Raw genomic sequence first — 17,267 nt, forward strand, 5'->3', positions numbered from 1 at the left:
TTATCCTCCTCTGCCTTCACATCACATTTTGGCAGTAAACCAACAACATACTTAGAAATCTAAATGTAGTCATCAAAAAAATTGGATTTTGAGTATATAATAGTCTACTTCTACTATGTGCTGCAAGTCTGGGAATATTTAAATACAAATGACCGTCCTTGTTTGGAGGCAAGATGACACAGCATTCCCACTGGAGAAAATAAACAAGTTGAAAGAAGAAGCCGACTTTTGCTTTGAAGAAAACTGGATGGAGTTTTGGGACATGACCAAAGGCTTTGGTTAAGAAATGCATTCTGCAGATATTTACATAATGGACATCTGTCTAGTTAGCAATTCATATCTGCAACTGTTTTGGTTCTGAATTATGAGCACAATTAGTTTGGGAAGCACACATATCAGATAGGTTATCTCTGTGAGCAACACAAATGTATATTTACATATCCAGCCGCTCATAAATACAGAGAGCTTCACACTGGTTTTTCTTCTTCTTTTGATTTAAATGTAGTGTGAAACTGCCACAGCTGACTGAGGGCGCTGAAATTGAAAGTTTATTTTTGGATGTAACTGGATTTGTATTTGATTCATTGCGTTCAGCTGCAGCATGTTCATTGGTGACAAGTTGGTGACTGGCCCTATAACATTTAATCAACTGAAAATATGAAGCACCAGTCTTTATTTTGCCAGAACACTGCACATATGGCATGGGATTCTGTCTTCAAAATAAAAGCATACATTTTGGTCGTTTCAGGCAGCATTTTTATTGATATCACAAAGTGACCTACGTTTTTGTATTTTGATAGTTTTACCCGAAAATGTGGCTGCTGCAGTATTATATCAACTTGACCGTCAACTAACCCTTTTGTTTTGAAAGTAGTTCCGGCAGCTTTAGCCACTTGTTGCTAGGTAGCCTAATGAAATTATCTCTCAACTCGCGTTAGCATTTAGCTTAAACTAGCTAGTTAGCTTTTTAACTTTAGACATTCATGTAAGTACAGAGGAAGTTATGAGGTAAGAATATGCTTTTTGTATATATTGAGCGTGAATGCTAATTAACAACGTTTTATTCACGCTGTTAAATCTGGCATTATCAAATAATGTATCATGAAACACGATGTGTAGCCTGTGTTTTGTTTTGTTTTTAAATGGTAGCATAGGATACTCTTTGACATGTTTAAATAATTCATGTAATTATGTATCACACAACACATATTTATTTATATATCAAATGTTCTGCTTTCAAAATCAGAAACAACGTTAAAATAGGGCTACAACAGTTGTATTACATTACATTATATATCAATTTTTTGTATGTAAAATATTTGTCTGTGAAATAATGACAAACTAATTGTTAATACAGGTTGTAGAACAAGAGGTATACTATTTCCCTAAGTTAAGCCAAAGTGTAAAGAAGCAGATAATGATTCGGACTGTGCTTGCATATAATACTTGAATAAAAACAGGGCACCTTACAAGAAATATTATTCATAGTTTCATTTTGTTGCACCTGACCTCTACCCATCTTCTCATCCTTTTCTCTCTTTACATTTCTCAATATGCCTCCAGCTCTCAGGACAAGGGTCCCCAGGAGCCTCGACAGGAGACCCTGCAGCAGGTAGCAGCCACAGTAATCCAGAAGGCCTGGAGAAGACATGTGGTGGGCGTACACACTGTAGTACATGCAAACATAAAAGTCAACAGACATTAACTTAAACTGTTTCTCTTTTCCAAACTGTAGTGCATAGAGGTGTTCAAGTATGTCAAATGTCTTATCAATGAGTGCAACCAGCGCGATCCCAAGAAGATCCTAAAATCTGTCAATCCTCGAGAGGTAACAGAAATGATACTCCCTATAAAATGAAAAGAAGAAATACAATAAATAGTGAGATTTAATTTTCCTGTGGCAGGCAGAGTTGCTGGATGCTGCCGCTGGCGTGTTCATCAGATTTCGACTTGGAGGGGTAGGAGCAACATAATGAATAAGCGCTAAATCCCCTAACAGCTAAGTAAATGTGCTAATTAGACATATCTGATTACATTTTGCTAATCCTTTTTCCTCAAGATGACCTTTCCACCCAACATATATTACAAGATCTACACCCATCGACCCATTACTGATATGTGTGCCAGCAGCCCGAAGGACTACACCCAGCCAGACCTGAAGAAGCCTGTGGCTCAACAGAATAAACAAGGCCAGCCTCTTAAGCAGGAGGACCGATCAGGATGGTACCGGCGATTGGAGAACAACAGCTGGAGGCTCTTCTGTAACAAGGTGAAGAGCGTGTCAGAGAAAGTTATCAGTTCTGCCTGTTATTTATCTGTAAAGAAAAGTATGCACTACAGATGCAGTGTTTCCCCTGTATACATTCAGCAGCACCGTAACGCTGCTACGGGGCGCCAGCCAGGTACCACAAAAAAAAAAAAATATTTTAATCTTTTTTGTTTTATACATTAAAATAATAACACGTGGCGCTCGCGTCATCGCCACGGAGGAGCACACAGCCTCTGTGAGCAAGAGAGAGAGCGAGAGAGCTAGAGAGAGCACACCTTTATCTATTTAATATAGTTGTAAAAAATAAAGTAAGAAATCATTCCAATGTGTACTATAGGACAGTAAAAAAAAAAAGTTTAAAAGGGGAGTGATTAGTAAAATATGCATAAATAAAAAGAAAGAATACTAACTAGGTAACATAAGATAAGAATAAACAAGTTTAAATGATTTGTTATTGGTTTTGATCATATTCTAAAGATTTTTGGATTATTGAAAAGAATACAGCTCCCTTTCATATGAGTGTTGAGAGCTGTATCCATACATTCATGTTGTGCTCAAAGTGCACCAGATTGATGCATTTAACTTCAACATTTAAAAAAAAAAATCTTCCACCTCACCTCCCCAAATAATTAAATTGCATACATTTTATTTTGATTGTTTGTTATGTGGATGTGTAGTATTTGTGTTACTATATGTTCAATAAAGGTGATTTAGCAAAATACACCTGTAGAGCCTCAAGAGCCTTTCTTGTGCTGGCAGACACATACTGTAGAAACATATTGGCTGGGCGCACACACACTGAAAAATTCCACGCGCTCCGTGCTCACATTTTGCCGGACCCAAGCACCGCTGCTATGACTCCATCCTAGGGGAAACACTGAGATGAGAGGTGATATTTTCACTTTGTGGCTAACAGTCATGAAAAAACTAAACAAGCCTGGATCGTGCCAGGGTAGTTTGATGGACATTTCCTTTAGAACAATTTGAAAGGAGAACCACCTGTTTTGTACATTTACTTAACCAAACACATGGTCAGATTTGAGATCAACTGTTAACCACTAAAAGCTGATGTCAGTGTTTTTATGTTTCCTTTCCTATCTGATAGGTGGCGTCCATGAGTGAGCCCGAAGAGATCGGCGCTAACAAGGAAATGGACTTTCACCATTCCAGGTTGCAGCGGCAACAGGATATAGACATGTGGCGGAAGAAGAGGAAAATAGAATGGCTGAAGCACATGTGAGTTTTATGTATTTTTCGAAAGCAAGGCATTTGGTTTGTGCAACAGCCCCTCTGACCTCAATTTGTCATGACAGGATAACTGTTAAGGCTAGCCTCGATTGTGTATTATTACCAAATTCCAGTCACAAAGCTGAACATCAGTTTTACTTAAAGACAGATTGCTATTGACTTTTGAAAACCCTTTCATTAACAAAAAACAAATGTTGTGATATATTTAAAGATGTGAGAGTCTAATAAAAAACATTAGGGAATACAACTCGAAGGTGTGATTACATGTATGTCCTTTTGACTTACATACAGGTATAACCAGGGTCGTCTGCAGACTCACCCGGTGCATCGACACATGGCGATACTGGTGGAGAATTCAGCACAGGAAGTGATGGGAACCATTAAGGAGAAGGGAAATGCTGAGATACTGGAGTGGGAGCTGGATGAGCTTCTGGCCTGGACCAACACTCTCAACTTTGAGGAGTAAGATCCTCTGCTCCACTGTCAACAAATGTAGTAAACGGCAAACGTTTGTGACATTCTGATGCTCTCGGTTGGAAAGACTGCTTGTCATTTGAAATTATTTCATTATTTGTTAAAATAATATATATATATTCTTGCCTGTGCAGGTACATGCAGGATTGGAGAGGTTTGGCCTGCAGTGACTCCTCTGAGCCAAGCAAAGGTAAATATGTTTTTTTTGTGTATCTGTAGTAGTCTGAAGTTTTGTCTAACAGAATTATTAAGCTGTCTTTGAACAATAAAAACAAATGTAGCAAGCGAGTTCAGGAATCCAGGAATTGCAAAGCCGAAGAGGTAAACTAAAGGGGGTAAAGGGGAATATAATCTTTGTCACATTGGAAATCATGTTATGGTATGCTGTACCGCCATCTGCTGTTAAAGTTAAGTAAGGACTACCAATGCTTAATTTATAGTGTAAATCTCACATACTGTAATAGAAAACCTATTGATGAACATGGCTTTGTTTCCTACAGTTTGCCATTGATCTGTTTTTCTTCCCTTCTTCTCCCTTTTATTTATTTTTCTCTTGCCCTCCTGTTCGTCTTACAGATTCATATTCATATCCACCCAGGTTAGATCAACACGAGCTTGCTGCTGTGGCTGCTGAAGACGGTTAGATTATACAGAATAAAGTAATTTATGTTAAAACCATCACAGTGCTTATGTGATGATTTAACTATACACATTTAAACATGTTCTAAAATAATCTCCATATCAGGAGCAACACTACTGTATCTAAAAGAAAGGACACAAACCAGTGTAATTATAATTTCCGAGAGACATATTATTCATGCAATCAAGTTATTATCGATGCAATAATCACTTTAGAAAAATATGATCAATGTGATGAGTTTATGTTGATTTGTGCTATTACAGCGGTTAAGTGATTATATTCAAATAATTATTAGTCATTAAAAGGGTTTTAATGAGATGAACTCCTGTTACCCGCAATCAACAATCTATTATTGAATCTCTGTGTCATTGAAAAGGATCAAACTGATATTAGCTCGAGACATCTGGCTGCATCCACAGAATTCATTCATGTCTCTGATAATCACTGGACTCTAGGGTCTCATTTGGATGTTGCCTGTTCGCCAAATATATAACTTTGAGTAAAGGATCAGTATGTGTCCCTGACTTTCCATGTATGTAAAATGAGTCTTCAAAAAGGAAAACATGGTGTACTGTTCAAATTCACAAAGATGGCTTCAATAATTGGCATGTAAGTCAAATTAGTTGCTAAGAGAGACACTCTTAGATAATTTATCAAAAAGTATTTTCGAGGAAAGGGTGATCCCTCCTTGTGGCGCCTGTAGACATTTTATTGTATTTATTTTTGTTTTTTCTAATAACATGATATTTACTAGATGTCATCAAGTATCATCAAGTGACGAGCACTGGTCAATTACTCTGAGACCCAGCTATGAGTGTTAGGAGTGTATGAAGAGGAAATGTTTAAAATTAAAAGCATGTGATGGATCGATTGCACTGATGTTAGTGTCTGTCTACTTTTCTCTTTCAATTGATTTGAAATATAAACTCAAACGCTGCAAAAGAGGGGGCATCCGGATTTGAACCGGGGACCTCTTGATCTGCAGTCAAATGCTCTACCACTGAGCTATACCCCCATACGTCTATAACCTCTCATGGAATGTTTATAAAGATATCCATGCAAGATGTTGACGTTTATTGTAGTATTTAGATATGGTAGACCTGTCAAACATTACACAAATATTAAAATAAAACCTACTACGCATACTGTGCGCAAATTTAACAGACAACGGGGCATTTTTACAAGTGAAAGGTACACAGGATCGTCTTGAACCGGATGTGTCGTAATGTAAACGGGACTCAACCGGATATTCAAGTGTGTCCAACAGAAAGTGGAAGAAACGGAATCACAATGGTATGGCTATAGTGTTATCTCATGTAATATGACTTATTCTATCGTTAGCATATTTACTGTAATGTAATTGTTTTCTATATTTATGCGCGTATTTATTCCACCTGCCCACATCTTTGTTTCTGTCTTTGAATCCTCTGAAGCCCATTTACGTTGTGAATTTGATTAGTCACTCGAGCTAATGCTAGTTAGCTCTTAGCTAACTACGAGGCTCCCTAACTTAGCTAAGGATGATGTTAGCTTTTGTTTTTTGGAACTTAGTTATTCTTATTAGATATTAGTTGTGAATGTGAATATTTTATTGTTACAGAATACACGAGGACTCCGCTCTCAGCTGAAAGACAGCGTACCTGTGGCAGGCTTGTGTCCACAGGGAGCTTATGGTGTGCAGGACTCTCTGCGTAGTGGGTGAGACATGGCAACAAATAATATTACTGTTGTGTAATCTAATGCTATATATATTAACCGTATTCTACATTGTTTGCACAAACAGTGCGACTGTTAAAAAATGCCGGTTTTAGTTGTATGTTTTCCACTTAATTGACATGGATAGTTGTCCAAACACGATTTCCCATTTCAATTTGTTTTGTTGTAAATATTATTGTCCATCCATCTTCTACCGCTTATCCGAATATTATAATTAACACAATAATATTGTCCATTTATGAAATTGCTAGTCGCAACTATAACATAATCAATATTGGGTCGTTTGTACCTGTTATTATCCATTACATCCTGCCATCACACAGTTATGTGTCTGACTACTTTCCCTTGTAAGAGGATGTTGAACTAACCTTTCTTTTTTGGTCAAAGTTTATAATAGCAGCACCTCTTTAAACCACAGTACATTTACATGATACTGTATTCCACCTGGTCACGTTTCTTTTTGTTGCTACACAGATTTACCAGCGTAAAGAATGAGCTCCTTCCAAGTCACCCGCTGGAGCTGTCCGAGAAAAATGTGAGTAATCTTTAGAAAACTCGGCACAGTATATTTTCTTTCTGGTGTTTTAACTACAAAACTGTTTTGAGTTAGAATGTCTTGTTACAGCCAAATCAGTAGCAGTAAGTCAGAACAAGTGTGAAATGTGTGAAAATGTCCTTGTTGTCCCAAAGTACTGAAGAGGTTTGTCTTTCTGTGGTGTGCAGTTCATGCTGAACCAGGACAAGATGAACTTCTCTTCTCTCAGAAACATCCAGGGTCTGCATGCTCCACTTAAACTACAGATGGAGTACAGAGCCGCTAGACAGGTAACACACACACAGCATACTCCCAAATCCTGACTGTCAATTTTCTTTCTTTCGCCTGTCCCTGTACATTGCTTTTTCTTTTAAGTCTTCTCCCTCCATAACTCTTGTTGTCTGATTTCCCCCCCCCTTCCAGATCCAGCGTCTGCCGTTCTTACAGAGTTCAAACCTGGCTCTAGATACGCTGCGAGGAAATGATGAGTCCATTGGCTTTGAGGACATCCTCAACGGTGAGAACCTCAGCCCTTCATCTTTACACAGCAATTCACTCAACTTTCTGAATAATATATTTAACCTGTGTTTGCATTCTGTTCCCCTGCAGATCCAACCCAGAGTGAAATGATGGGCGAGCCACACATGATGGTGGAATACAAACTTGGACTGATGTAAAATATGATGGACACACATATTACACAGCTACATGCATAGATTTAGGTTTATTATTTGTCTGCATCCATTTGTTTATTGGCTTGGGGATTAAGTTGGTAATCTTTGGGGAAAGAAAAGGGGTTTGATGGGGGTGTGTGTGTGTTGGGTCACCCTGTCAATCACATAGATCTGGAGTTTTAAACAGTCATTCAGCCAAGCATTCAGTCCTGCTTTTGTATGATTCCAATCCGGTTGTTATTTCTAATAAACATCATAACTTTCCTCATGTGATGTGTCGGATTCATTTCATACATTCTTTACCTTGCAAGATAAGAATAATGTTTCATGTCTAAATATATCCATTACAAATGCTGAAAGTGTTCATCAGGTCACAGGATGTTGTGTTTATTCTGTCAACAGCTGCTATTCTTCAGTTTCGGGTAGTCTTTAAAGAAAATCTGACATTATTTTATAGATGTCTGCTGTTTGATACCAATTATGCTACATTGCAACACTTAACACTACTTATATGTTGCACTCATAAACTGTCATATGGCCTAATACCGTGCTACTGGCGATTGTGTAAACTGTTTCTAATACCATGCTACTGGCGATTGTGTAAACTGTTTTTTTTTACTCTAATCTGAGTACATTTGAAAACCATGTAGTTTAACTTTTACCTGAGACAAATGCTGTACTGCTCAACATTGTTACTAGTGCTCTCTGTAAGGATGTGCTATACATATGTTATTAAAACTCGAAGCTAAAACAGTCAAAAGGCTAGTCAATGCCGGCGGTGGCGCAGGGGAGAGAAGGAACGTAGAGGTTCTATAACTCACTGTAGTAATCAATTGAAATCTCACCGCCGTCGGACCAACCGAGAAATTAGAAGCGACGTAGCGAGTGTACTTATGGAGCAGCTTAGATATGTGTCTCTCAGACACGGTGGAGAATTATTAAAACGACGGTCCACAACGAATATAAATTATGAGTACATATCCATGCCAATACAACATACATATTTGTGTAGATAAGCTTGAAATGGTCAAATGTACAACAAATCCCGTCCCGCAGAGCATTCTGGGAAAAAACGTCACAACAGAGAATTTAGTTCAAAAAAACATTTTTTCTGATAGGCAGCGATGATAAGTGTTCATAGGAACTTTGAAAAATAACTGTAGTCTGAACAATGGTGTACAACCAAAACCAATACGATAGTCCGGCTGCATTTGAAGATAAAACGGTAAGTATGACACTAACTAGGAGGCTGACTAACTATCAAAGATGATGAGTAAGTGTCGAGAGACAAATCCGTCTATAAGTCACAAATCTCCTACACTCAATGAAATATAACTGTAAAACACGTATAGTACAAAAGATAATAAGTTGTTGCTACTGCTGTTACTTTTTTTAATAAGCCATAACGACCAAAGACTTGTTTTGCCAAATTGAAACACGTTATAAACACATAGTTGCTTGAGAAACAACACTAAATGTCATTACTTTTAAAAATCAAAATGAAGAGAAAGATGGGATAAATACATCAACAATAGATACAATAACATCGTTTGGTTTCATGTGCCGACTGCAGCCTATATGATATTCATACATTTAATATATTACTTTGATGGTTTTAATGGTGAACCAGTAACAGACCCGTTTCAGGCCAAACTGATGCTGATGAAACACTGATGAATTGCATAAAAGGGAGCTTCAACCACTTGCTTTGGGGAAATATATGTGAAACTTCCCTATTGATGAAAAATTAATATGGCATACACTCGCGGAGTCAGTCATTCCCAACATAAACAACTTGCACTTTAAAGCTACTTTGATCATGTTAGAAGACAGCCTGGAGAAGACACACCATAACAAACACAGTGTAGTTTGAGCAAAGTGTGGATTTCTTAGTTATTTATTGGATCTATTTAGTTTGGGTGTGTGATAAAATGATAATCAAAAGTAAGGAGCTTGACCTATTTAATGTTAGGCATGTTATTGATTTGAGTGGTGGCTGTAGATTCAGAACAGTTTTATAATAAAAATTCAGCCTATTTACTTTATTTTATAGGGTATGCTGTATTGTTTATGGTAACCTGTCAACATCCAAATGCACATTTTCAGTTACATTTAAACGTTTTAACTTATCTAAGCTAACTGTAAAGCAAGAAATCTCATCTCATCATCAATGCGATCTACTTTACACCTGGCGCATGTATTCCTGCTGCGGAGCAAATGGCGTGTAGTTTGTTTCACGTTTAATATGAATACGCTTTGACAAACAAGCCGCCATGCGTCCGACATGTCGTCTGCTGCAGGCCTTGTTGACAGCAATTCACTATGTTGCCGCTGTATGCTAGATAAACTAACGTTACATGCAAACAATTAACACATCATGGATGCTAGATATATAAGAATATAAACGAACTTTTTTTTTCTTGACCCTGGAGTCAACGAGAATGAGGAGATATCCTAAAGGAAGCAGAGCGTACACATGCACGTGAGTTAACAGTTAGCCATCACTTGGGTGAGTTTTTGTTATACTGTTTTTCTCCGTTCTATGAACTCGTACTAACTTTTACCGACCCAAGTTTCCGCCACATACGTCAGGTATTATTATAAAACTACTAACAGTGTCTCGCTAGTAAGGCTTACTGGTTATCAAAGGAAAGTGTATGGTTATAATTGCTTTAGTGTACGAGCTTTGTGACCGTTTTTGATCTATATGCGGATTTCTCTCTTGACACTTAAAATACTCTTTGATAACTGTCAGCCTTACTTTCCGAGACAAAACAAATAATAACGGCCCATAAATACACTGTAATAGTCCTGCATTCAATTTATTATTTTAAGTGAATATATAAGATTCGTATTATCTCCAAATCATTTACTTACTGTCTGATGTAGCTTTCAATTAAATTGTTATGCTGGTTATTTACGTCCTCAATTTACATCTCCTCCTTGACCACAAGATGGCAGTATTAATCCACACTGAGCTTTTCACATTGTCCTGCAGTGTTTCTGTTAACCCACTTTCTGATCCAGTACATTAGATAAACAGGTCCTGTGCTGGTAAAGGCTCAGCTATGAACATTTAGTTTTAGTATCTAAGGCAGGGGTTCTCAAAGTTTTGATGAGTGAGGGCCAATTTAGGTACCCAATATTGGATTGAGGGCCGCCCAAGAAAAAACGGAACACAAAATAATTCCAAAACAAATCCTTTCTTTATTTTACTAACCAATTATACATACAGTATACATTAAGAACTTGCAGAGGACACAAAGTTGGGTTATCTACAGACAGTGACTAGCTAAAATCGCTAGCTAACTCCCGTTTCTGATTATGATAACTTACAACAGATTTTCCGCTTAACCGCAACTCGCGAGATGCCTAGTTGCCATGCAACCAGTAGTCTAGCAAACTTTCCACAAGCTGTCATTCATAATTTAGGAATGACAACCCAGGGGGCGCAGTTTTACCATTCTTAAATTCCATTATAATTCTTACTAGATACGAACCATGGAGGATTAAAATATAACGCATGCATTTCAGCGTGTCACATCGCGGGCCGCCAGAAACATTTCCGAGGGCCGCCATTGGCCCGCGGGCCGCACTTTGAGAACCCCTGATCTAAGGGGACTCAGCTGATAGCCTGATGCCATTCTTCATACATGGCTGGAAAGCAGCTTAGCCCAAGGCTGTTAAAGCCTCATGATGCTGTCTTTGACAACAAATAACACTCCCTGTGGGTCAGCCCGGGCCAGCTGGTAGCCATGATACATACTGTAATACACTAGATATGTTTTCCCCTGATCCACAGTGACTTTTCTGCTAACATTGCATGTGCTGTCACTGAGCAAATCCAGATTATACAGCATGTAAAAGCAATGCCTGGAAATATCCAGCAAGCATTACAAAGTGCATTGCTCCAGTGATCTCTTTTTAAAATGTCCATGGAGCTTGTAGGCCTACTATACACTAGGGTACTGAAGTCAGTAGAGTACACACAAACCTCACTTTTGACCTGAACAAGAGACTCTTTCATTATTTACTGTGTGGGGTGTAACACTAAAATCCATTATTCTTTACAATCTGTACACCTTCAAATTGATCTTGGTACAACATATTTATCTGTGACTGTATGAGTTAGTCTTTAATTAAACTGTGCACTGTAGTTGCTGCAGACTGGCTCTTTAGCTACACATAGCTCTGTGGTGACCATGTTGGTCCAGGCTGGAACTTTTGTACAAGTTGCATGAATTATGGTCGACAGGATAATTTAGTTTTTTAGGGAAATGTCTTGACAACTGTTGGATGGATTGCCCTAAAACTTCCTTTAGGCACTTAGGATGAATTGCAATCACTTTTGTAAACACTTAACACTTTCATCTAACGCTATCTTTCGGGCAATATTTTCAAATTTGACCAAATATCTGCAAACTGTATGACATCCTTGTTGGCCTTAGATGCAGGTTGTATTGTTGAGTACTAATCGACAATTTTAAACTATACCAATACTTGCTCTACCATTAGCATGGTAGCTTTGTCATTTTGAGCATGTTAGCAAACGGATGTAGCTCAAAGCACCGCCGTGCCCATAAAACAGAAGAAGAAGAATGGGAGGGATGAAACCCCTCTTTAATGGTCACACATGCAGAGCACACAGTGACATTTGGCCACTGCATTTAACCCATCCTAGTACCAGGAGTCTAGTACTAGGAGAAGTGGGCAGCTATTGTACAGCGCCCGGGGAGCAATGGGGGTGTCCGGTGCCTTGCTCAAGGGCACCACGGCAGGGCAGGAGGTGAACTGGGACTTCTCCAAGTAGCAGTCCACACTCCATATTTAGGTCTGGTCGGGGACTTGAACCGGCGACCCTACGGCTCCCAGTCCAAGCCCCTACTGACTGAGCCACTAGCTCTGTACACTTTTGTTTATGTACAGTCAAAGGCAGATAAGACATAATTACGATTATGTCAGGGAGACGCATTTATGAAAAAAGGCAAATAAAGCTTGTTTTGGTGTAGGGAGGATATCTTCTCTTGTGAGATTTCACAAACACTGCCTCTGTGATTTAGCTCTTGTTTCAGGGCACCGTTCACTGAGCTGCAGAGCTATTTTTAATCCCAGTTAGTAAACCAACACACTCTCTGCTTGACTTTATATTTCAGCTTTCAGACATCCCGTACCTTCTTACCCAAAGCAAACTTTTCGACCCCATTTCCATCTTCAACTCACACATAACATGTGGTTTCCTCCCCCTCCAGACTCAGGTGCTGGCCCCTGAGTGAGAGCCCGTGGTAGCAGACAGCGGCAGGATGTCACGCATTAGGCAGGACAGTGACTTGTCTCGCTGAAGTGCTGCTTCTCCTCTAGCTGCGTGGTAATTGCTCCACAAATCACAATGACTGCCGGAGGAAGTGCAGAGACGACGAGCCTCACCGCCACTCACCATTCAGGAGCGGGTTGCCATGGTCACAGATGCACTTCAACTTCCTGGGAATGAGATTAGTCTTAATTAATGCTAATGATCAGCTTTTCCGCTATACAGTGCACACTTCTTTTCTTAACAGTATATCAATACACCTCCCCTGATGAATAATAAACTTCTATTTACACCTGTGGCTGATAATCACACATTGGCTTCCTCTTTAACTACAAAGAGAAGAAGTTCTCTGATGCAAAAATAATCAAATGTTTTTCCGCTATCTAGTTTCAGACTTGAACCCACGCTCTGCAGTCTTTAAATAGCTGTTGATTGGAGCTATTGCACCAGAATATGTGCGTTCCCGCGGAGCCTCTGTGGGAGGCGGATGCTATTCTGCGCGCTGGCTCTCTCAGCCTCTCTATTGACGGCCTGCGCCTCAGCAGCACCCACTGACAGGAAAACTGCAGGCTTCTTATCTCCCCTTTTAGGCAAGTTGATGATATAAAAGCTGCTTGAGTTGAATACTTTGAAACTCTTAAATCTAATTGTCAATAGGCAGAAAAATATAGGTCGCAATGCAAATTCCTCGTAACAAGAAGGCGCCTGGGATGTGTGCAATCAAAATAGACAACTTCCTGTCCTTTCATGGGGATTTGACTGATGGTGCGTAGCCTAACATCAATTTGTCGTGGGTGTTAAACTCTCCCTCCTTCTTTCTCTTCATGTCTCCCTCTTAGTGGGTGGGGGACGTCTCTACATCAATCGCAGTGAAGTAACACAATTTAAACCTGACTCCCACACCTTGTAAAGGACAGGCCTCTTCTCCCACGCCATCATCAAATGTCAGACACCCTCGCAGTCCCCGCTGCTTCCGCCACATCTCACAGATGGATAAAATGTCATGCTATTTGTCTCTCACCTGCCCCTTCCTTTCTTTCTTCACAAATGTCAGTTCAAGTCACACAGCTCCAATCTAGAGGAGAACAAACTGATTGGCATTAGGCCTATCACCATGCTGCCTGGCCAAGTGGCTATACATTAGGTCCATATTGAGTCAAGCTGACCTGTTTTTAACAAATGCTAAATGCCATAATTGACCTGCTATCACATCAAAGCAGCTAACTGATGCTACATACCTAAAGCAAAGGTGCTGATTCATGTGGAAGCTAAAGCTAGCTGGTGAGATAGCTTTATAGCTAAACTAAACTTAATCATTTATCTTTTTAGTTGTACTTGTAAATAAAACCAAATGTTACAAATTAAATCCGTTTTCTTTTTAGCTAACATTATGGTAATTTGGTTAGGTACTGTTAATCTGTGATGGTTATTCTCGTGTCCAGGAAAGAGAAGCTTAAAAGGAGACTAAATGGAGTCTCTGAGATGTTTTCAAATTGGTACTTTAATTAATAAAAAGCGTGGTAAACTCATAAACAGGATATTGTCCGACAGAAAAGCAGCTGTCTCTGGCTCTCGCTAGCAGAGGGAAAAGAGGCCGAACCCCTCAGGTCCGGTTGTTTATATATCCTCTACTGGCTCCTCCCTGCGGGCCCGCTCTCCAACGTTTTAATGTCCGTTGTCACTACCCGATCTGCAGCTCTGCCCGATCTGCAGTGCGCATGTGCGAGATGGTCCGCCATATTGGACAACGCCGGACGGCAACCCAAGTAGGACAACATTGACACTGGCTTTTGGCAAAGCTCAAAAGGAAAACTCGAGAGATGAGTTATTGTTATTACGACGTGACTTCACTATTATTTAACAACTCTTTTTATTGGGTTCTTTTATTTGGGGTTAAGTACATTGTCAGAATAAGTGAGAAATGGATGTAACTTCTGTTAGACAGCTATCTTACTGAATACATATTTACTGTGAATGTGTGCAAAAATGTATGGCATATGGCTGTCTAACAGAAGTTACATTCATTCCTCACTTATTCTGACAATGTACTTAACCCCAAATAAAAGAACCCAATAAAAAGAGTTGTTAAATAATAGTGAAGTCACGTCGTAATAACAATAACTCATCTCTCTCGAGTTTTCCTTTTGAGCTTTGCCAAAAGCCACTGTGTCAATTTTGTCCTACTTGGGTTGCCGTCCGGAGTTGTCCAATATGGCGGACCATCTCGCACATGCGCACTGCAGATCGGGCAGAGCTGCAGATCGGGTAGTGACATCCGTTGTTACCATAGAGTCTAGACTGTATATATAAATGGACGTAGGGTCCGTGACGTCACCCATAGGATTCTGCAGAGTTGCCGTGAAGCCCTTAGTAGGCGGAGTCGGCCACTAACGGCTCGACAGTGACGCCAGAGTTCAACTCCCGCCTTCTCCAGCCTGCTCCAAATAAGGGCAAAGAGACGGAGCCGAGGCGGGACCTGCTGCCACCGAGCTGGAAGTTCCAGAGCTAGCTGAAGCTACCAAGCTAAGCTAACATGCTCCCCATCTGCACGCTGCCGTCGCATTTTGCGTTTCTAAGGTAAGCGGACATGAAACTATTCAGCAAAACTATAAATAATAATCTAAGTTATTGAGTTTTAACATAATACTTCAGAATCTTAAAACCCCTTAACGTTTGTATGCAATTGTGCTAAATTCAACACTGGAATCAAGCAAATATTAATATGTTAGCATGACATTAGTTATTTATATTTTGATATCACTTAACTATACGTTTAATACATTTAAGTCAAGCTAAGGTACATGTGATGGTAGCTAGTTAGCGCTCTTACCTGTGAGGCCTCCTCCATACAGCATAATAACCAGACTGTTTCATTAAAACTAAGTACCAGTTATAGATCCTTTACTTTAGACAAACAATTCAAAAGACAAAATGTATTTAAAGACCAATCTTTATTTGAATGTGCCTCTTAACCTGAGATATTAGTTATACAGTAATAGTATTGACAATCTAAAAAAACTGAGCAACTCAACAGTCAACTTTATGTTTCTTATTGTCTAAAGCATTTATTATTTTCATTTTCCCCCTCTCATATTCAGTGTGGACGGATTGAGACAACGTGGTGTCCAGAGAGCAGCAGAGACTTCAGGGAGAAACCTCCGTGTGATGGACGTCCTGTCTGTTGGTTTGGAGAGGACTGAGGGTCTTTCTTCTGCGAGGAGGACCAGGCCTGATGAAGGAGCCCATGCTGGGCAAAGCTGATACCAACTGCACAGGCCTAGTCGGTCACTTTATTTGACTAAATGTGTTTAATACATTTAATAGGTTTACACCTTCTGTCCATATGTGCTTTTTATTTAAAACATTTGATTAACTTTTGGTTCACATTTCAATAAATTGTATTTGTATTTGCACTCCTTTTGTCCATTATTCTTACTGAAAATGTTAGATTACACATTCACATCTGACTGAAGATTGGCCCCATTTATTTGTGACGTTGCAAAACAAGGTACATGTTGTAAAGCTCATAAAGTGAGGCAAATAGAAATAATCAGCTGATGGAGTGTAGATGTGGAAATAGCTGCATTCGATCAGCTGACTGTGTTTACAATAAAAGTAGTTTCTTAGTGAATGTCCTGTACTGGTCTTAAAATCTCATAACATCAGCTTTTAATGTTCCTCTTGGATGTTCTTCTTGACCCTCAGAGAAGGAGAAAATGTCATGTCTTTCAGGCATGTCCTTTCCTAACAAAAATGACAGGAAACATAAAACATATTATTGCAGAACAAGTGTGTTATTTATGAAAGCGGTGTGTTTGTGTGTTTAGGGGCTGTAGATATAATTATTTTGTAATTGGAATGTTTTTTTTTTATTTCAACAATGAGCTACAAAGACAATCAGATTATGAATGAACAGTATGAAGTTCATCAACATTGAAATATATGTTATTATCAAAATAATATTTAACTGTCAAAACGTAGTGCAACTGTAGAAGCTTGCTCTGTTGTCTCACTGAAAGAATAACTTTTACCACGTTTTTTACAGACAATATTGAGAGATAAATAGTAGCAGTTCTCACTATGTGTTAAATATCTTTGCCTTCAATACATTACATTAGAAAGCTGACAAAGTCATATTGCTAAATATCTAAATGTAACTTTTTGCATGGAAAAAACCCTCAACTTAACTGATGTGTAGGTGATCTAGTATTTAGTATTGTTTAATGGAATGTATATCAGTGTATTCAAGTCAATACTTCATTCATTTAAACCAATATCTTTCTTGATTCTTTGTACAGTATGAAAAAAGAGTCTTTGTACCTGTGCTGAAGTTCACTGCTGTGAGGAGTCCAGTTCTGTCTCTCACTCTCTGGTCCAGCCTGTCTGCATCACCTGGACACCTT

The 17,267-nt window shown here is 39.1% G+C and overlaps 2 protein-coding genes across 2 annotated transcripts; both read left to right on the forward strand.

Moving 5' to 3' along the window:
- Positions 1–883: 883 nt before the first annotated feature.
- Positions 884–4,669, forward strand: cunh11orf65 (chromosome unknown C11orf65 homolog). Its single transcript, XM_034212114.1, has 9 exons — positions 884–1,008; positions 1,564–1,654; positions 1,736–1,828; positions 1,905–1,958; positions 2,060–2,269; positions 3,375–3,505; positions 3,809–3,979; positions 4,126–4,181; positions 4,568–4,669. The coding sequence occupies exons 1-9, from the start codon at positions 1,004–1,006 to the stop codon at positions 4,633–4,635; spliced, it is 879 nt and encodes a 292-aa protein (XP_034068005.1). The 5' UTR covers positions 884–1,003; the 3' UTR covers positions 4,636–4,669.
- Positions 4,670–5,793: 1,124 nt separating this feature from the next.
- pomp (proteasome maturation protein) lies at positions 5,794–7,820 on the forward strand. The gene is made up of 6 exons (XM_034212025.1): positions 5,794–5,924; positions 6,232–6,329; positions 6,822–6,882; positions 7,071–7,172; positions 7,306–7,399; positions 7,492–7,820. Exons 1-6 carry the CDS (start codon positions 5,847–5,849, stop codon positions 7,557–7,559), a joined length of 501 nt encoding a protein of 166 aa, XP_034067916.1. The 5' UTR covers positions 5,794–5,846; the 3' UTR covers positions 7,560–7,820.
- Positions 7,821–17,267: the final 9,447 nt, after the last annotated feature.

This window comes from Gymnodraco acuticeps, unplaced genomic scaffold (assembly GCF_902827175.1).
Source record: "Gymnodraco acuticeps unplaced genomic scaffold, fGymAcu1.1, whole genome shotgun sequence".
Classification (NCBI taxonomy): domain Eukaryota; kingdom Metazoa; phylum Chordata; class Actinopteri; order Perciformes; family Bathydraconidae; genus Gymnodraco; species Gymnodraco acuticeps.